This window comes from Platalea leucorodia, assembly GCF_965183815.1.
Source record: "Platalea leucorodia genome assembly, chromosome: 1".
In the NCBI taxonomy this organism is placed as follows: Eukaryota; Metazoa; Chordata; class Aves; order Pelecaniformes; family Threskiornithidae; genus Platalea; species Platalea leucorodia.
In genome coordinates this window covers 165,787,484-165,809,424 of record NC_138823.1, presented here as the reverse complement: position 1 = coordinate 165,809,424, position 21,941 = coordinate 165,787,484, and the positions used below count along the sequence as shown (strand labels likewise).

General features: G+C 41.6%; 1 protein-coding gene across 1 annotated transcript; it reads left to right on the top strand.

Moving 5' to 3' along the window:
• Positions 1 to 209: 209 nt before the first annotated feature.
• LOC309591103 (uncharacterized protein) lies at positions 210 to 21,294 on the top strand (the record flags this gene model as incomplete). The annotated part of the gene is made up of 7 exons (XM_082312939.1): positions 210 to 331; positions 7,513 to 7,679; positions 11,969 to 12,070; positions 12,637 to 14,443; positions 18,820 to 18,954; positions 19,062 to 19,242; positions 21,038 to 21,294. Exons 1-7 carry the CDS (start codon positions 290 to 292, stop codon positions 21,292 to 21,294), a joined length of 2,691 nt encoding a protein of 896 aa, XP_082169065.1. The 5' UTR covers positions 210 to 289.
• Between the last annotated feature and the right edge of the window lie 647 nt (positions 21,295 to 21,941).

Below are 21,941 nucleotides of genomic sequence, written 5' to 3'. Positions count from 1 at the left end.
CAGCAATGTCGTCATTGTTCTGCGGATGTGTAAGACGTAGGTGGTACTGGAGGAGCCGTGGGTGGTGTGACGTGGAAAGATGGTGGGAGGAGCAATGAGGGGCGGTTAGAAATGAGTTTTATGCATAATAAGTACAACTTTGACAGACCTGGTAATTATTGCTTTTTTTTTTCCTTTTCTTTTAATTGCTTTTAAATAGGCGAAGTCTGTCCTTAAGAACCTAAATTTCTGCTTGCACGGCAATGCTGCATACTTCAGAGAAGAGAACTTGTATACTGATAACAAGGACATGGTCAAACAAAGTGCCACCCCTGGTCGTTACAAGTCACAGGTGAGTCCAAAAAGTGATTTTTTCTTAGTTAAACAGAAATAAATACTTGTATGATATGTTGGTTTTTCTAACTAAACGTATTGAATAAGCACATAACAAAAAAACCCAACACCTGAAGCGAATGCTACATTTCAGATGGAGCAGCTTTCACTATTTGTGTCGGTACAGGAGAGTAATCCTCTATTTGTGGAAGTCAGCCATTCCTCATTCAGTCTGCCTTCGAGTGCCTCTCGTGAAGGGCATTTGTGAGACTTACCACAAAGTCTTCTGAAGACCAACTGCTAGAAGTTACCATGGACAAACAAAAAGTTTTGATTATATGACACGAATGTATTTAGATGCTAGTGTTTTTAAAACAAAAGAAAGGGCCCGGTAGCCTATGAGTGTTCTTAATGGTGACTGGGCTATAGAACACATATATTGAACAAGCACCTCATGAATGTACTCTTCTCCCCCCCCGCCCCACCTTAAGTGCTGCTTTTTTATATGATTTTGACCCAACTGTCTAAGAGTCTGACAGACTTGATTCCTTTTTCTCAGAAAAAAAAGTTTCTTAATTCTTTGACTGCTGAAAAAGAACATTTCCCTTTGCTGCTGCAACAAGCCTTTTCGATGATGTGAAATTGGGATTTAGAAGGAAGTCTCCAGTAATCTGCCATTTTTATGGTTTTGTCCCTGATATTAAGAGATGTCTGAATAACTGACCTATTTTCTCCCCTGGTTTTAGTTTTTTACATATCCCTGTCACCTGTTTACTTCTGCTGGTTAGTTTCTCAGGGAACCCAAGAAGGCAATTTATAGAATTCTGATTTATTTATTTATTTTTTTTTACCCGCTAGTTTCAGAGAGTTAATAGCAGTGCATCCTGAGTGGGTTAACCAGTTTCAGCATGCTATAGATTAAGATGGCTGTAGGTAGGAGTTATTAGAAGTCTTAAGGCAAAAAAACAAAACAATGCTTTTTCTTCTGTTTGCTTTATCTTGCCAAGAAAAACAAGAAATAAACAGGAAATATTTATCCTGCCAAGAAATCAGAGAAGAATACACTCAGTATAGGAGTAATAATACTGTGCAGTGCTGTCATTTACTGTCGTTATGATATATGTTTATAAAAAGCACCTGCGAGCAATGCTCTGTAGCAGTGAGTTCCTGCAGTTTTAGGATAACTGACTGTAAAAAGGCTTTTTCCTAATTTAGCTCAAATGCTTTTTGGAAAATCAAGAACTTTGTCAGATGGGACTTTATGTATATGTCAATAAAAGTAATTTCTTCTATTTATACAATGAAGCAAATATTTAGCTCTGATTACATTATTTTTTAGCTTATAATATATCCTTTCAGAGAACCGTTAGTCTAATATAGGCCATAGGCTGTTCTCACCTCCAAACAGGAGGAGAGTGAAGCCCTGTTGGATTTTTTTAGTCTGTGTCCTCTAGTGCTACAGTTCAGCAAGGTACCCCAGGTATACATAACGTCATTACAAACATTTTATACAATTGGTGTAATGTAGTGGTCTCTGAAAATCCCCAAAATTCCTTCTGCTCTGCTTGAGGGGCCTTCACTGCTCTGTCAGCAGCTATTACCATCTCAGAATAGGCGGTTACAGTCTTGAACTGTTTCCAGTACTCAGCTGGACAGCACAAGAAACAAAACATTTTCCGTAATGAGAAATAATATTTGAGTCTTCTGCTGTATTCACAGTGCTGTTAAATCTTCAGCCAGAGGATTGTCAGAAGATCATAAATCTCTGTCTCCCAGCTGCCCATCTCAAGCAGCGGTGGTGAGGCAGAAACCTCTCTCTGTGGCAAATTTGTCTCGTATCTGTGTCCGAAGATACTGCGGGGGGCACACTGGCACTTCTGTGCCTCGTCTGTCCTCTTCGTCCTTGGCAGCGCTCAGGACCTGACTGCGCAAGGTCCTGAGCAACCTGCTCTGAGCAGGGGCCTTGACTCCAAAGGTCCCTTCCGACCTCAGCTGTTCCGAGATCTCTGCCGTGCAGGATCCTCTCTTCCCAGTACAACTCGCTGATTATCAAGTCCTTTCCCAAGATCTAGAGATTTCGTCTGCCTCTGCATGCCTGGCAGCTGTGCTGGCTTGGCACTGGGGGAACGGGAGGATAGCAGGAAGAGGAGTGAGGGAGCAACAGCCTTCCTCAAGGTCTTTGCGCAGTGAAACCGTGTGTGTAGTAACAGCAAATCTTCAGCAAGCAGCCTGGACGAAGCAGAAACACAAAGGAGCGAGGTAGCAGAAAGTGAGTCGGTGTGTAGTGGAGCACAGGACTCGGAGATACCACAACAATATCAGTGCCTAATAGCTTTGATACTATTTAGTTTCATATATATATATATATATAAAATATATATAGCTGAAATGTTAACATTATACTGATGAAGTGTTACTCATGTATTTCTCCTCAAATAAAAGAAACTTTGGAAGAACTTCTAAATACAAAGAACTGCACAATGCTGTTGGAAATAGTGTTTTCGGTAAATGCTTCAGTTTGCTTACTCCTCAGTTGTGATGAGCTTCCTGCAGAAGTTAAAAGCCCTCTGCGTGCGTTTGAAGATAAAATGTGACTTAAGTGTTAGATGTCTTGGAAAAAAGTGTGTTCAGTTTCGTAAGCAGGGAGAGAGTTTAGTACATGCACATTTCCATTTTACAGGAGAGAATAGAAGCTGTGCCTTGTTATGCTTTGAAAGAAAAAAAAGTCCATTGAGATAACGGATCTAGGTTTTAGTTGCGGTAAGGGTTTTTTTTTTGTTGTTTTGAGAGGTAATTTAGTGAGAGCAGCGGCTTTCCCATGATTTGCAGGGTGGAAAGAATGAAGTAGGAGCCCTACTGAAGACTGTAGGAGTTGTCATTTGATTTTTTCTTTTTTTTTTAAACAGCATTTCATTCATTGATTTTTTTTTTTAAGGTTGGAATTCTAAGTGAAACGCGTCTGTGCCTCTGCAGGCAGTCCTTTCTTTGCAAAGCAGTTGTGGAGTTTATCACTGTATCTGAAATTCAGCGAGGAATTTTGAAACTTAAGCAAACTGCAGGAGACAACACACTGTTTTATCCCTCTTTCTTTTTTACTGTAACTTGTTAGCAGTTCATATGTAAAGCACAGAAGAGAGTGTCTCAGTTATTTTGAAATTTTGTTTAATTAGGTAGAGTGACGGTCTCCAGTGTTTTGGGAGTGCTGAGTGATGAGGCTGTATCTAGGGTACACGAAGAACCTCCTGTACTGATCTTTAGTCACATTGTCCTGCACAACTCACATTAACAGTGACTAATGGCTCTGAAAATAAAGGATAAATCCATTAGTTACAGATCCTATTTTTAATCTATGCAAAAGTATTTTATACTCTAGCCAAGGAGCATAATTTATCTCAGTGTGTTGCTTCCTAGTAGACTAAAGAAGACGAGGGCTCAGGCATTGGCATGCGCTTGTTGATACTGCTAAATTGTTGCTAAAATTTTGGCCTTGGCCAGCTACTGCTTGCCTAAATGATACTTGTGTGTGGTTCAGGAGTCCTTTGTAGCAGATAGTTCGGGTACCACCCTCCTCCTCTTCTGCAGGGTCAGAGCTTACCTGTGTCACAGGAGGGCTGCCGTGCCGTTTAGTCTCTGGGCCAGGAGGTTGTGCTTGCCTCTCTTGATTTACTGACATAGCTATTGACAGCGTGTTTGTATGGAACGTTACAGGAGATGTGTCTGTCCTCTACAGGGCGGTACTACCTCCATTTCTGTTATTTAATAAGGATTTGTTTGGATGTGTAAGACAAGTTTATTGCAACTGATAAGCCCTCTGTGTAAACCTTTTTTTTTTTTTTTTTTTTTTTTTTTAAGTTCAAAACTGACACTGCGCCCTACAGTGTTAAAAGGTTGTTCTGTCCTGCCCCTGGTAGGACCACACTTAGCCGGGTAATATTTCTGTACTACCTTTTCAGACAAGACCCAGGAAGGGAGATCTTCCGAGTCTGTGACAGCTTTTACTAAACCAAATTCCGGCCGAGGATTTGTAGTAAGCAAGATTTTACTGTTGTACTTTTGAGAAAAGAGGGGAGAGAGAGAAGAAGCAAATTAACTTAGCATTTTCTCTTTTAAAAGGATGGGGCATGAGACAGTGAAGTGATCAATGTTGAAGTTTTGTTCTTTTTGTTTATTTAGGTATAAATAACTTTTAAAAAGCTCTAGCTATAAAAAAACTTTTAAAGTGGCTCTAGACAGACTGAATGCATGAGGCTGTATTCAGACAGTGTAAATTTCCCTTAAACCCCCTGTTTTCTATTGGCTTGTTCAGGGCTTCAGCGGTTTTTCTCCAGTAGTAAGCACCAGTCTCCCAGAGTTGGCAATATGGTTCCTAGTGACAATGCAACTTTTATCTCAGAAGCAATAAAATGGGAGTTTAGTAGATCAGTTGAAATGTTTTTAAGTATGAGGGCCCAGTCATCACTGTAGCACCGTTTTTTTTTCCTTTCATGTTGTGTTTTTTTAGCCTTTTCAAAAATAAGTACATGGTTGAGATCTTTCTACAGATATTCTGTAAGGATTTAGTAAATGGTTTCATTTGTTTGATCCCAGGCTAGTTTGATCATCTGGATGAAAGAGCTGCTTTTTTTTTAGCTGGCTAAAAATTAGAATCTGATTTTTTTGTACCTATTCCAGCTGTATTTACAACGAACAATGTGACAGAAGTTAATTTTATCTTCATAGTCCTATAAAAGGTCTTGCTGTCCATCCTCAGCAGCCAGGTATGCAGAGTTCAGCATAGCTTCTAAATATTAGGGTCTTGGATTAAGCTAACTACGCTTTTTTCCGCAGTACGTTCAGAACTCCTGCTGCTGCCAGGTTGTACACGCAGGACATCTGCCAGCAGCAGCTCCGCAAATTCCTGCTCATTCACTTCCTAGCACTGCGCCCTTCCGTGTCTCTGCAATGAGAGACTTGGAAGGACGGGAAAACCTGCTTAGCAGGAGGAGTGACAGGCACAACATCACCTTTCCTTAACCTGTTGCTTTTGTTGAAAGCTTTTATGACTGACACATCCAAGTGAAGCTGGGGATCGTCAAGCAACTTCCAGGTTGTCTCATGGCCTCGGAAGTCATCTTAGTTGTGTGTAAATACATTGGAACTTCCAGTCATTTAATCTGTAATTTCTTTCCATTCTCCCAGTCCATATATTAATAGGCTGTGTGGTGGCAACTTAATGCACTCTTTGGGGGCTGAAGATGAAATATATTAGTATTTGTAAGGAAGCGATTCCTTTTTCTTCCCCTCCCCCCCAAAATATTGTTTATTTTTAAGTTTCTTTTTCGAGTTGGCCTACTGACCGTTTTTTTGCCAGGAACACAAAACAAATTCAGAAATTCTTTCAGGAAGAAGGGTTGAATTACTCAAAGAAACTGAAAGGCAACATCTTCAATGAAATATGTCTTGAAATAGGAGATCCTCTCAATAGATTCTTTCAAACTGATGTGGTGGTGTTTCTCTTTGTGCTTATAAGAACCTCAGTTTACTAAGAAATGGTTCTAGAATTGGGTGGGAACAGATGCTGCTAAATGTTCTCATTAGGACAGTTTTGTCATTTGGGGGCCTCAGGAAAGCACAGGGCTGGATGCTACCGTCAGCTCCAGTCCGCATCCAATCCCACGGCCTCTTGCAGCCACTGATACATCTGGGGTTTAGGGGGATTTGGAGTGGTGGTGGTGTGGGTTTTGGGTTGGTTTTTGTTGGTTTTGGGTTTTTTGGTTTGGGTTTGTTTTTGGTGGGTTGTTTTGTTTGTTTGTTTTTTGTTTTTTGGTTTTTTTTTTTTTGAGTCTCCCAAATGTTATTTTCAGAACCACTGGATGTCTTTACTTAGGAGAATTAAAGGGCACCTAGTTCAGTTCTCTGTCATAAAAGGTTTGGTTTTTTTTTTTTTTTTTTTTCTCCAAGAAAGCTTGAGGTTTTACTCCTAGAGTCAAAACTTGCAAAAGTTAATCGAGGATCGAGAGTCCTGGTGGTCAAGTTGGACATTAATCAGCGAGGGCTTGCAGCAGAGAAGGCCACCCCTGTGCCGGGCTGTCTCAGCAGGAGCGCAGCCAGAGGGGTGAGCGCTGCTATAATCCCCTCTGTTCTGCCCTTGTGAGACCACAGCTGGGTACTGTGTCCAGTTTGGGGCTCCCCAGTGCAAGAAGGGTACTGGAGCGAGTCCTGCAGAGGCTTACACAATGGTGGTGGGCTGGAGAACGGGACGTGCAAGGAGAGGCTGAGAGCGAGCTGGGTCTGATCGGCCTGGAGAATAGAAAGGGAAGATCTTACGGGTGCGTGCAGCTGCCTTATGGCAGGTTATAGAGACGGTGGTCCAGACTATTTTCAATACTTTTTTTAAACCAGAACAGCAGTTAGATATTAGAACATTTTGCCCAGAGAGGAAGTGGTGGGATCTCAAAACTCAACTGGGCAAGTTTCTGAGTAGCCTGATCTAACTGGTTCTGCTCTGAGCAGGGAATTAGGCTAGATGACCTCAGAGGTCCCTTCCAACTCAAGGTAGGTGTCGGATGTTCTGCTTAAACCTTTGTCAATCACAGGTTCTGTTGTGGCAGTTCCTAGTCGAGATACCTCATGAGGTACAGTTCCCCGTGTTACTTAGAACTCCTATTATTAATTCTTTGAATAAATAATTTATCTATAATAGCCTTTTTTAAGGACAGATTACTTTTCTTACCCACATTTTGCTCTGTGAAGTTTACAAGCGTCCCTCCCTGCTTACCGTGGGCTCTTTGTTGGGATATTTTGTGTTTTCAGGGATATAGCAGGGATAATTGCTCTTCCCTTTGTTTTCTCGGAAGGGATGTGTATGCCTGTGATATGTGCATTTCCAGTCATATAGGCTAGAAGATTCTGAGCTTGTGAACGTGATGAGCAAACACCTGCAATGTGAAATCTGTAGAGAATTCCCTTTATTGTATAGTAAGTAATTTTTATTATTTACTTACTTATTTTTAGAAGATGCATAAATTTGTCAGATTGGGACTACTTTAAGGCAGGGGAGGGAACAAGTTTTAGGCTGTATCCTTTTGTCATAGCTATGTTTCATTTTCCTGAAAAATTATTTAGCTCAAGATATAAAAGGAAGAGTTTGCTTTGTTGCCGTTACTGCTCATTTCCATAAACATCTAATGTTAAAAATGTTTCCTTCTCTTTTCAATATAGGTAAATAGCAAGAAGCAAAAAATGGACACTCAATTATTTTCCCCATTATTAGGAGCAATTACTAGTACGCCACCTCCGCTAGAATCTTCCCGTCTGTATAGCGACTGGTCAGCGTGTGGAGAGGATATTAGCTCAAAAACTTCTTTTCAAGACTGCACAAAGAAACGGTATGAGCGTTCTTGGGATAATCTTATGGTGGTGTTCTGGAACACTGAAATTGCTGTGGAGCAGAACAAATGGGATTCCGGATCTTTTTAGGAAGAGTTTATGGAATAACTGGAAACTCAATAGATTTTCTTTGCTGTATCATAGTTACCATAGAGGTTGTGAAAAAAGGTAGGGGTCCTGTGTGTGTATAGATGTGCGTGTTTACATGTAAAAACATTTTAAAATTTGGAAAGAATACTACTGTTAGGGAATGAAAAGGAGAATTGCCATATGTAATTGAAAACTCCTTAAGGAAAACACCCACTCTCCTTCTGTGTCTCCAGTCCCACAGTACCGTAGCTCATAATGATCCTGCTTGATAACGCAGAGTAGTTCCTGGAACATGAACAATGCAGAGAGTGTTAGACACAGGTCGAGCGTAAGTGGTTCCTCTGCCGCTGAAAGCATAAATATGCGTAGAGCTACTCTGGAAAATACGCCAGCCTACTGTCTTGTGCCCTTGATCTAATGCGCCCAAGTTTGATTTTATATAAAAATAACTAATTTTGCAGTTTTGGATGCTGAATGAATGCAAAGGGTCTTTGTTACTTGAATTATGAAATATTTTTATTCCCCTGGAGAAATCCACTCTGCCCAAGTCTTGACTATTGCAGGCACTTCTGATCATCCAGTCTTAATAATGCAGTAAAATTATTAAAGGTAGAGAGAAGTGCAGTGAGGCTGGGCAGGGGTTTGAAAGTTTCCATGTCTGTGGAGAGTAAATAAAACTACTCTTCGGTTTTGGTAAGTCAGCTCTGTAGAGGAATGATTTCTGTAAAATCATGAATGAGACGAGGATTGCGAGGAACAGGGAATGATTATTTCCCAGTCTAGCAAGTAGGGGATACCCACCGAAATAATTGGTTCTCTCCTTCGTATTGGTAATTTTATACCTTGTGTACAGCAATTGAAATTGTAATGTTTTCTGTGTTGCAGCCTTAGAAATGTGTAAACGATGATTTCATATTAGGCTTCCCACTCTCTTTTTTCCATCTTAATGCCAAGTGCTGGCAATATAATACTGCCTTTTTTGGGAGGTCGGTTGGTACAGACTGGCACAGCAGCTTTTGGCACCGATGAAGATGCTGTTGGCATTTCTAATACCAATCTCATTGCATTTTTTATCACTTGCCTAATAAGAAAGAGGAAGTTTGAGGTGGGCAGAAAGGGTAGTTCGCTGGTTCACAAGATGCTGAAAGGTAACTGTTAAGGAAGATACGTGCATTGCAAAGAAGGTAAATACTATTACCTTAGCTTTTTTTGCTAGTCTTCCCTGGGAAGTGTCACAGAGATGTTTATTTTTAATATTTTTTTTTTGTAATAAAAGATCATATAGCTTTAGTATTAGCTGTAAGTGCCGAGTTTAACCTCTGGCAATCCACTAATGAAAATATCCAGTCTCTTCTTAAAAGCAGCCTTTAGGTTATTGCAAAGTAGCAAATGCAAGGAAGCTTTTCTTTTTAAAAAAAAGGTGATTTAAAGAATTAAACAACTAAATGGTACTTGTCTGTTGATGATAATCCATGTGTACACCCATTCTGAGACTGCAGATATGCACTAGTCCTTAAGGTTAAAAAAAATTGTTTTTTTTTTTTCTTGTGATATTTTAGGGTACTTGGTGCCTCACTGTATTGGGTGCAGTACACCTGTGTCATTTTAGTGCTTCTAAGCTGCTCGGTGAGAGCAACTAATCCCTCACTGGAGATTTCTTTGCAGTGTAACTTTGCTCATGCTTTTGTCCTTTTAATTCTCAATTTTCTGGCCATTGAAATTATTCCACAATAAATTCTAGGAGCCCCGGTGCCTCAAACTTATACATAGGCCTTTTGTTAGACCTGTGTTCTGGTGCCACAAACTTCTCTTGAGCGATGGCCATTTGAAAATCCATCCTTGTGCAGCATTAGCTTGGATGAAGTTACTGGCACCTCTAAAGAAGTCAGGCATATTCTCAAATGTAGTGTCTCCCCAAAGGAAGGCAATAGTTCCGTCTGATTTCTGTCCTCAAAGGCTACAGACACGTCCCCAGCTTCGGTTCTAGAGTTAATCACAACAGCCAGAACAGCACACGGATGTGGCAAAAGTACCGTTTCCATTTGCCTGTTGCTCTTTCGTCTTCTGCAGCCCTCCTCCTCCCGCCGCTACCTTGGGAGTTTTGCCGAGGAGCTTGGAGGGTCTTGGTTCTTTCGTCCTATTTCTTGTTCTTTCACTCTCTGCAGGGGCAGGCTTCCTCGCTGCCGCAAACTTGGTGTCAGGCTGGATGTCCCTATGCTATTTGGTATAGCTGCAAGCGGTTTGGTATGGTTTTGCCTTCCCTGTGTGCTGGTTATTTTCGTGGATTCTTTTCACGTTGCTCTGCCTTCGTAGGCAGTAAGTTGTCTTATAGCACTGGGAGGTAAAACGTTGATTCCTTGATGCTGCAGAATCCAGGGATTTTACAGCAAGTGTTTTCTGGTACCAAATCAGAAAGGATAACAGCTGCCGACCTTGGACTTGGGAAAACTGGATGCCTGTTATGCTGGGATTTTTGTTTTTAACTTTGGTTGCCCTGTTGTTGATAGCAGATACTTTATTTGGAGACCAGTAGACAAGAACGTAGTTGACTTCTTTTCCATGTATGTCAGTGTGGTTCATGGGAAGTATCTTCCTTTCAGGGTGGATCAGGATTTTATGATACAAGATGCTTTCTAGCATATTACATTACCAAGAATTTTCAGATTGCTGGTAGTGAACGGTACTGGCTTGAGACACAAAGGGGGAGGTGTTTCTAGTCCCTCGTTTGAACAAGTGACTACATTAAGAAGTAGAATTTGTCAAGGATTCAGGTTCTTCTGCCTCTAATTGCATTGTAGTTCTTCTGGTGTACGTACCAGAAGGAACAGCTAAACATTTCATCTCGCTTCCATCTAGTCTGTAAAATTTGTTTGGGAAATTTTAGATTCGCTGCTCTCCTGTGCTTGTTCTTTCCTAGGTTTTCTTTTTTTTCTTTTGTAGTCCACCCAGCTTCTGCTGCCCTGTCTGCAGTTCTAAAACGGCCAGTAATTTTATTTTTAATTTCTGTGCCACATTGTTAATTGACTCTGATCTCTCCCTTGCTGAAAATCATCATGTAGATGCAAGCTTTCGTCTATGATGTACAGTTGGTTGCAGGAAAAAAAAAAAATTGCCATCTGACAAAGACACAGAAGAAGTCTAGTTACCAAATATCAGTTACAGTCTTACATTCATAAAACATCTTCAAGAATCTTTGCACTTATGTATATCCTAAATAAAATCACGTAGACCAGATTCCTTACAGAGGAAACTGAATGGTCAGGAAGTAAATTATAGAGGTAGGTAGAAGTCAAAATGTGGTGAGGTTGTAAAAGCTAGTAAGGCGTAAGCGGCTAATTTTCACTGCGGCAAGAGATTAACAAGGTGACGGTATTCCTAATTTATCCCATGTTTTACAGTCTTTATTCATCTGCCAAATCAGCGTGAGGAGTTATGTGGCAGCGTTAGCAGAGGATGTAGTTGTTTGGATAAGCTGACACCAGGGAAGACTGAGAGATCTTCAGGGACACTGGAATGAATCAGCTGAGTGAGAATAGGATGATGAGTGAAATTTATTGAAGCAAAACAATGCATGTTAGAGGGAAGGAGGTCCTAACAGTGTTATGTTTTAATTAACTTCTGAGTAAGAGTTAGGTGTCATTACAGACGGCTCTGTAAAGATCTCGTTTTGCACCTGAAGTAAAAGGTGAAAGTTGGGCCTTGTGTAAGAGCAGTGATGGTTGGACACCTTTGGTATTTATCTGGAATACTTAATAAAGTTTTGACCAACTCCTTTCTAAAAAGGGATGAAAAAGTGGTTCAACTTAAATATAACAAGTTAATTTTTTAGGGGGGAGATTAAAATAATAGTTCTTGAATTATGGAAGTAAATAAATTAGAATTCTCAAGATTTTGAGAAGATTGATCATATTTACCCTCTAAAGGAGACAATCCAGATCTGAAGAAATGTCTATAAAATAGCTGTGTTGATTGAAAAGAGAGGGAAATCTTTCGTTGCTCCTGTCTCGTCACATAACAGCTTGAGAAGTCAAGAAGTTAGGAAAACTGTTCTACTTCATTTAGGCTATAGAATTCACAAATGCAGGAAGAGATTTCTGTGTATGGGTGCTGAGAATACATTAAATTCAGAACACTTAGAAGATGCTGCTAAAATAAATTAAAGATTTATTGCTTTTTTTTTTTTTTTTTTTTTCCCCAGGGCACCAATAAATCTTTCTTATTCTGGCAATGGCCCTGATATGTTTGGGCTAGTGTCAAGCATTTTAGAGGAGCCAAGCAAGCCAGAACCTGTTACAGATTGGTAAGTTTGTTCTGAAAGTTCTTATATGTTGCATATAGGGTTTTTTATGTCCTTCTGTCACACAGATATGATACACATTTTGAATTATTTCAGAGTTGAGTAATGAAGGTCTTGTAAATCCCCTTGAAATGTAGAAGTGGGTTTTTTTTTCTTCGACTGCCAGTTAAAAAAAGGCACCAAACTGTTAGAAATGCAAATTTTCTAAAGTCTTCCATTAGCCTACAGCATTTGGGGAAAAAAATAATCTCATTTGAACCAGTAGGGAGTTCACTGAATACAGTCGAATCTAAATATTTAATAGATCCAAACAGACTCTGCAGTTCTGAATATACATATTAAAGACATTAGAGATCATCATTGGTAGTCAGATTTCACACAGCATTTAATCAACTGCAGTGGGAATAGTTTTTCCCTCCCCTTATATTTTGGAGGAGGGCTGTGTATTGTCTAGCCAAGAATGTAACGGGGGAAATGGGGGGGCGGGGGGTATAACCGTGAGGTGTGAACTGTTTTAATGTAAAAAATGTTTTAAATCTTTACAGGACGTTTGTTTAACTTTGTTACAGGAATTCTCTTTCAAGATTGTTTCCGCCTGTGTGGGCACCTGATCTTGGAAGCAATGGTGAATTCTCAGGGCTCTCATCTAAGCACTCTGTTGAAAGTAAGGATTTTTCAAACCTGCTGGGCACACAGAACTACTATCAGGAACACTTGCAAAAGTCTCATGATGTGGAGATGTTACACAGAGGTTTGGAAGATCTTCATTTCATAGAGTCTTGGCTTTCTCCGTCTGGCCCTTGCACTCAGCCTGATAATGTTCTGAAGAACAGTTACCCTGAGAATTCCTCTTTGCAAAATAATAATGCAATTCACCAAGAAGGGTTTTCATTTCAAAATGTAGACTGTAACCAGCATTTGTGCAGTTACGACCACATGAGGTTAAATGGAGACTATGAGAAAATCGGTTCCAATTTTAGCACTTTTTCTTCTCAGAACAGAATGAAAGAAGGCACTAGTGTTCAGAAAGAGTATTGGAAAACTGAAAGAGCAAGAGGCAAAGTTGGGAAAAATGATGCTCAAGAACAAACTAAGTATTCCCCTGATCTTTCCAGTCAGCCTGTTGATGACTCTTGGGATAAAGTGTCCCAGGACAACCACTTGTTTTCTAAGAGATATGAAAACTTCACAGCTGCTCATAAATTGCAGTCATCTGTTCATCCATCGCTATATTTTTTCAATCAACCCCCTAAAGAAAATAATTTTTCTGGAGGGACAAACAGAAAACCACAGGAAACCCATGTGCAGAATGGTCATCATAGCTTTACTGCGGGGGATGCTTTTAATAATAATGACTGCAAGATCCATATTAGTCCTAAAGAGTGCTCTCATAGAGTTTCTGAATATGATTTCTCTGTAAAAAATGTTATGCAAAATGGGAGTTATTCATTGTACCATGGACGTACGTGGCTGGATGGGAAAACTGCAAGTCCGACAGCTGCTTCGGATGTCACGTATGGAAAGCAAGTGGTAACAAGTCCGCAGTCGTCTTCGGGGGTTTCAACCATGTCCGGTGGTTCTCCCACCCATCAGTCTATAACACAGTCCTCTTACTACTCACAGATCTCGCCTGTCCTCCCTTCAAGGAAAGATGGAAGGTTACAAATATCAAACGGTGTTTCCAATCACTTGGGAGTTTCTAATTTCATCTCAGAAAATCAGAAGCAAATGAAACCCATTGGACGATCACAGCATGATTCGTTGACTAATACGGAGGGGCAATACCGTAAATTCCCCATTAATTTTTCATCTGACTGGTTAACGCAGCAGAATGCTGTAAGTGAAGACGCTGAAAAATACCACAGATTTCCAAAAAAGCAGACCCAAGAAAATAGTAATAAAGATGATAGAAGGGGCAAAAGGAATTGGATTCCTCATTTTGGGTATTCGACCCCAAACCGTCAGCAGTTCAATACGTTCCGAAAAAAGCATGAACAGAATGGTGGTAGTATGTCAGACTTCATTAATCCCTCTTTTTTTCCTTCTTTCCCATTAATGTCTGATTTTAAGCAAAATCCCACCTTTCCTCCATTTAATCACCATCTGTTTTCATCAGCAAACAATTTCAGTTTTCCTCCGTCACCATTTCCATTCTCAGAACTTGTTGATCTTTTTCATTATGATGACTTTAACCACTTGAATCCCTTCATCAACGATCTGTTTTGTGGGGAAATAGCCGCGCCGTATTTTGCCTTTCCAACACCATTTAACAAGTACAGGCCTCCAAGAAATCGCAGTGGACCTGCTAATGAGCTGCATATCCGACTGGAGGAGTGTTATGAGCAGTGGAGAGCTCTGGAGAAAGAGAGAAAGAAGGTAAAACACAACTGACAGTCATTTCCTATCAACACTGGTGATCGCATGAAACAATCTCTAGAGAGTAGATACTCCAGGCTATCACTCCTTTTGAGGAGGCGAGAATTCTGTTGTTGCGTTATTAAATACCTCGAACACCATCTACATCATCTGCTTTGAATATAATGCTTGTATTGTTTGGCATGACTGGTTTTAAATCGTGTGTGGCTTTGAGCTTCAGTTTCTAAGGCTCTTTCCCCTTAGGCAGGGCTGCTAACACAACGTTTCTCTCTAATGACCTACAATATTTGGATAAAGTGCACTCTGCGCTGGGTTAAAAACTGGCTGGACGGCCAAGCCCAGAGAGTGGTGGTGAATGGAGTCAAATCCAGTTGGCAGCCGGTCACCAGTGGTGTTCCCCAGGGCTCAGTGCTGGGGCCGGTCCTGTTCAACATCTTCACTGATGCTCTGGATGAGGGGATCGAGTGCACCCTCAGTCAGTTTTGCAGGTGCCACCAAGCTGGGTGGCAGTGTCGATCTGCTGGAGGGCAGGGAGGCCCTGCAGAGGGACCTGGCCAGGCCGGGTCGTTGGGCCGGGGCCAACTGCATGAGGGTCAACAAGGCTCAGGGCCGGGTCCTGCACTTGGGGCACAACAACCCCAGGCACCGCTGCAGGCGTGGGGAGGAGCGGCTGGGAGCTGCCTGGCAGAAAAGGCCCTGGGGGTGTTGGCTGACGGCCACCTGAACATGAGCCAGCAGTGTGCCCAGGTGGCCAAGAGGGCCAATGGCATCCTGGCTTGTATCAGGAACAGTGTGGCCAGCAGGAGCAGGGAGGTGATGGTGCCCCTGTACCCGGCACTGGTGAGGCCGCACCTCAAATGCTGTGTTCAGTGTTGGGCCCCTCACTACAAGAAGGACATCGAGGTGCTGGAGCGTGGCCAGAGCAGGGCAGCGAGGCTGGGGCAGGGGCTGGAGCACAAGGCTGGGGAGGAGCGGCTGGGGGAGCTGGGGGGGCTCAGCCTGGAGAAGAGGAGGCTGAGGGGAGCCCTCATCGCTCTCTGCAACGGCCTGAAAGGAGGCTGGAGCCGGGGGGGTCGGTCTCTGCTCCCCAGGAACAAGCGATGGGACGAGAGGGAACGGCCTCAAGCTGCGCCAGGGGAGGTTTAGGTTGGATATTAGGAAAAAGTTTCTTCCCCCAAAGGGCTGTCAGGCCCTGGCCCAGGCTGCCCAGGGAAGTGGCTGAGTCCCCATCCCTGGAGGGATTTAAAAGCCGGGGAGATGTGGTGCTTGGGGCCATGGTTTAGTGATGGGCTTGGCAGTGCTGGGTTAACGGTTGAACTCGATGATCTCTGAGGTCTTTTCCAACCTTGATGATTCTATGATTCTATGATTCTATATTTGTTACAACAAATGTGATAACAATGTCGCTGGCCAAAGCACTGAATTATCATTAGCTTGGATGTTCTTCACTTATATGGTCAATAAGAGATCATTAGCTAGTTGTTATTAATTCAGTAGGCCTTTGTTACGACTCTAGAGCCACCAGCCATAGATGATGATAGCAGGGCCCTCGCTACCGCGGGTGGTTCTTAAAGTACTGGTGTTGTATGCACCTTCATGCTCTAAACGTTCATATTGCACAGTTTGGTCAGATGGACCTCTTTTCTTTTCTTGTCCCGTAGTCCTTCTCTCCAACGAAATCGTTAACTCAATATTGTAAAGCCAGGCTCTCCTTTTCCCTGCACAGTCATTTCAGGAGAGAAACTTTTGTGGTGTGTTTTGGTTTTTTGGTTTTTGTTGGTTTTGGTTTTTGTTTTTTGTTTTTTTTTTTTTACTGTCAGTGATATAGTAGTGTCTTTCCCTTATTATTTTTGTTTCTTGTTTGACTAGATCTTTGGTTTACTGAAAAGAAAGACAATAATCCTGACCACTCCATACTCGGCTGTAGAGAAAGCGTACGGTGTTTTGGGTGGATGTGACTTCTCCCAAAGGACGGCTCAGTTTATACTCTTCTTGTTACAGTCACTTTCCTGCCTCAGACTCCCACTCAGAATTGTTGTCTGGGAGGGATCACAGTGCTGGTAGATGTATTACACTTGGGAATGAAAGCTCTGAGCTCAAAAGGAGCAGGAGGTGCTTTTCCAGGGAGAGTCAGATCTCTGAACTCCGTGGCAGGTCTTGGAAACTAGGTTGTTGATAATCCATGCTCCTAATTATACAGCGAGTGCCCGTCTGCTTCTTCCATATTGGAGAAGACTCCGGGTCGTTGGAGAAAGAGGCAGGTATCTGACCAAACCGGATCTCTGGAGAGCGCCTTTTTCTTTCCAGCATCAACTGTGAGACCTTGCTAAGAGCCTTTTGGGGTGTAAATAGAACTGCCTCTCTTGTGTGCTCGCTGGATGCCCTTAAGCAAGACTCCTTTCTGCCCATCCAGTCTTCTACCAGGAATTCTCTGCAAGTGAGAGAGGGCAGTGATGATTTTTTGCTCCAGTGTGTCTGAGACAACCATGTTTTCAGAAACTCTTCTGCTTTCTGTTGTGGCAAAGAAGGCTGTTCCAAACCTGCTCATGCAGGGTTTGGGTCCATTAAGTCATCTGGGCAGACTGAATCATAGTTTTTTATCTCATAATATATGTTTTTGTGGTTTCATCATTAAAGAAGAATTGTTTATCCTCATTTCATGATGTTGTTAATAATCAAAGGGATTTAATTGTTGAACTTGATCTGGTCCATTCTAAGTGATCCAGTTTTATCCTAGTGATCTACTCAGGCTTTCTCAGTCCATGATTTTTGTAGCTACAGACTACACCTGCAGATAGCTCTATTTATGAGTAAAACTGTTCTCGGTCTCACAAGCCAGCTGCCATAGCGTGGCTTACGTTCCTGCAACCAAAATACTTATTCCTCAAAAGGGGATGACTGCATCCCAGCGGCCTGATGGGAATGGGCCTGGACTGCGTTAATCCCCGTTTGTGGGTACGGTTTGGGAGAATGCTAGTTGGCAGGGGTTAAAACTCTTCAGAAGCTGTTTTTACGGTCCTAACAGCCTGAACTATCCCAGGAGGGGGCCAAGGCCTCTGCTTCAGCGTTGTTTAGCTTACCAGTGTGTGTAGAGCTCACCGGTACATATGTACGCAGGAAGGGGCTTTCTTTTGACATTCTCACCTTTTTGGTATTCTCGCCCTACATGAATTCCTTAAGAGTGTAGACAGAAACTCCCCGCAGCGGGACTTGCATTTAATCCCGTCTTGTCTGATCAGTCAGCCCTTTCAGCTCTCAGAAACCTGTTCATTATAGCCGCTTTGGAGCTCACGGTGACAGTGAGCTTACCTGTTTGCTTTTATAAATCTCACTTTTCCAGGCATCTCTCATTTAAAAAAGTTCTACGAATTGTCTGCTTGGGATTGCCTGCAAGAGTAAATGTACATATAGATTAGTGCTGCGAATTGCTTGTTAGTTGTAATTCTTAAATACCTGGAGTCGTTACATGAGTTCATGACCCTTTCTCCATCCATTTTTTTCAGACCGTCTTTCAGGTTTCTGAGATGAATGCAGGTGGAGTCAGTCAGCTCTTGTAATGCATGTTAGGTGAGGGCAGAGAATAAATAACATGGATGTGTCGGTAAAGCAAAAAGAAAAGGACTTCAGCCCGTATTTTCAGTACGAATGTTCATAGTATGAATGTGGACTTAACCTTGCCTTGAACTGCAACGTGGTACCTAATCTTTCTCTCTTAAGTCCACTGTACACTGAAGAAGGAATGAGATAAGAGAATCAGCTGCTAGTTGTGTCTTTTTTACTCCAAGTGTAAGAAGTTCCTATCCAAAAATAGGTTTGGGGATGTTTAGTCACTGCCTGCATTTTATAGTGGTTTGGCCAGTTCCTTTCTCCATGGGGAGTTTGGCAGCTGTGCTGATGACTTTTTCAGAGCTGATACCAGTTTAGGTTAAATCTGGCTTAATCCAGATGCACTTCAGATACAACTTATGCTGGTGTGATCACCTGTTTCTTTTGTTAATAATAATAATAATATGTGACATGTGAGGGATGCGGTGAGAGGCATACAGTTTAAATTCCTGGGGTACTGTACAAGAATTTCTCTGCCTAGGTCTGTGCAAGATTGGTTAAAATAAAGTTGCACAGCTTTGGTTCTAAATGTTGCTGACTGAGCATTGTACTCTGAGGTAGAGCTGAATTAGAGAAGTATTCTTATTTTTGCGACATCTGGTTGTACATCTAGACAGATATTTGGGAACATTTTTCTGTAAATGCAGTCAGAGGTAAAGATAGGAAGCACGCTGCTAATGTATTTTCAAATTCTAAACCGCCCCCAAAATATGGATTGTAATATCGTACTAATTTCAAACACTTACGATGGCTATTTATTTCCCCTCCAGACTGAGGCTGACCTTGCAAGACACTTTCCAGGAAAGCGCATATCTAGCTCAAATAACACTCCTGTGTCCCGGCTTCCTGCTAACCCATCGCGAGTTGATCGTTTGATTGTCGACCAGTTACGAGAACAAGCCAGGGTAGGCCTTCTTGAGCTGTAATTCCTCCATTTCTTTTTGCTTTTATGTTTGTTTGTTTAATGGAGACTTATATTTAGCGATTTCGGTGTTTTCAATGTATCTGGCAGGTACTCGCGTTAATAGGAAGAATGGAAAGGCTTCGTGGTACCCCTGTACACGGCAACATATCCGCTACATTGGAACACCATATGGAAGCCATTCACCTAACACAGGCGAGGCGTAAGGATGAGATTATTAATGCTGCTAATCCACAGAGACAAGGAGCACCACGTTATAATAATGAGAAAGGTAACTGCTGTCCATTCCTGTAGTTTTAAAAGCTTTTTCAAAAATTTAATTGTGAAAATAGGCTGTTTGAAATATGCAAATTTGAAATATGCGGCAATTATTGTAACGTCAGCAAAAAAAGCTTGTAAATCTAAACCTGTCGTGCTTTGAGACTTTTAAATTACTTTAAGAGATCTTTTTTCTTCTCTGTTTTTCTGTTACTCGTTTAAACACTTTGAAACATTCTCTTCTTGGCTAAAAGAGAACTGTAAAAACTGTTCAGTGATATTATATAACCATAAGTAGCTGTCCTAAAAGTAAAAATGTTCGTGTTTTTAAACAAGTTGAATTTTTTTTTTAGTGGTATTGCCAGTCTTTCTTTTCTCTTCAGCTTATACAGTAAAAAAAAAAAAGTGTTGGTGCCGTGTTAATTGCTTGTGTCTACCTACCTTACCTAAATCACAGAACCGCCAGAAATTACATTTTACGATTCCCAACTTCTGTTGAAGTAAAGCCAGAATACTTTGTAGCAGTAGTACGTGCTTCTGTAGAAGTAATGCAAAACTAGGACAAATTGCGTTCCCTTCTAATAGCATAGTGTAAGTGACAACTTGCTATTCGGTATATGTATCAGTATTCAGCTGATACATATAGGAATTCGGGGTTTGGAGGGAAAGACCATATTATTCAGAAGATACCTGTGTCTCAGAAAACGGTTTCCAAAGAGGAATGCGCTTCCCCTGCCTCACCCCCATCCTCTTTTGGATCCTTACTCAGCACCGGCCTGTATCGTCTGATGTCCTGCAGTGAGGCTGACTGCGTGTCGTTCCTTTGCCTGCCAGCAATGTGTATGGGATAGCCCTTCCTTGTAAGAAGGGAAAGATAAACAGTAAAGAGAGTCAAAATGATTTGCTTTCACAAGTTAGGTGTCAAGCACCTTCTTAGTGATGTCACCTCCTTAAAAGCAATAGTCCTATATGCAAACCAACTTCTAAAAGTACTCCTAGAATTGTGTAATGTGACTTTAGCTCCAAGTATAGGCCAGGAAGCAGGTAGTCGTCATCTTACAAAGAAAAATATAAAAATCCCAGAAACTGTGTTTTTGATAATGCTTTACAGTAAAAGTATATGGAAGCATTATTTGACCCATCCATGTATCAGATTATAGTTAGAAAAATTGTAGTTAGTCTTTTATGAATAATGGTAACATCTGCAGCGTAGTTGTGTTTCTGACGAAGAGCTGTGCTGCTGTTGAGTGTCTAAGCACAATCTCAATCACGTACAGAAAAGCCTTTAGTCTGTTTTCCACTGTGAAATACGTGTTTCTTCGAGTTCTGCTGTCGGTGATCATATATCCAACGGTCGGCAGTGAGCCTTTTCTCACTGTGAGGCCGGGTGGGTGTCAGTGCCACTGCGAGGAAGACGAAGGAGGAAAGAACGGTTGCGTCACGCTCATCTGGCTGGATTTGAGTAGGTAGTCTTACTGATCATACCTGTTGAGTATCATTGTAGATAGTCCCCTCTGATAACATTAACTAAACGAGCTTAATTGTTGTATCGCAAGCCTGATGGTTATGCCACTGAATTTTGGACACAATTATGGTCACTATTTGCGTGAGACGTTACAGCTATCGTTTGCAAGAGAAGAACGTGAACTGATGGAATTCAACCAGTGCAGTACCAGGGTACGGCGTTAGCAGTCCTTGAGCAAACTTTGCGTATTGGTGACGGGTTGAACAAATTTACAGAATGTTTTAACGTATTAATATTAGGCTTGGGTGCTAGTTTAACCTGTAATGTGTTTTTTCTGTTGTAGATGTTCTGGCTCTGGCAGCTGCCATTAGAGAGTTGGCTGCTTCCACACGCAAGGCTCGTACCGCTTTATGGTGTGCGCTACAGATGACTTTGCCAAAAAACTCTTCAAGTGGTCCAGTAAAACAAGAAGTTGTTGAAAGGGCATTGCAAGAGCTTAGTCCTCCAAACACAAGCACACAGGAAAAAAGCAGCATGGAGCATGAAAACAAAGGAAGCAAAAAAGAAAAGCCGGAGGAATCCATGAGAGTTCTGGAATAATAGCAAATAATAATAAATAACAAAAACAAAAGGGAGGCGGAAGGCTGAGGACGGGGAGGGAAGGGCAAAGCGCCCTGCATAGTACCGTGGAAGGTGTTTTTGATAGGTTATCAAAAGCAAAAGGGTTACTCTAACTGATCAGTGCTGCAATTCTGTTACTGTGATTCTGGTGTTGAGAGACACATCTTGTAATAGTGTTAATGCAATTTTAATATTGCTGGTATTGCAATGTCTGCTACATAAGAATTTTATTATTAAGAGGAACTAAACAATAGCTGAGCATTTCCTTGTGTGCTTATCCAAAGCTGTGTATCAGCTGTGAGTCAAGCCATGACCTGAGAAACCAGATGTGGTCGAACTGAATTCTCCTTTTTTTTGTTAATGATACAATTTAGTGTACTTAAAAAAATCCATTTGAAAGATATTGCATAATTGTTCAGGGTTTTTTTGCACCATTATATAGTTCTTTTAAGTGCCAAAGTGATCACTGAGTAGTTTGCATCCCATCGCTCTGTCCAGAGCAGTCCACACTCCTGTGTTGTTTTTGTGACAGGGCGTCAGGTCATTCAGGTTATCGCTAACAGTTTGACAAGAATAATCAGTGTTTAACGTTGGTTGTGTGAGATGCTTCAGCAGTTGTGCTGCCA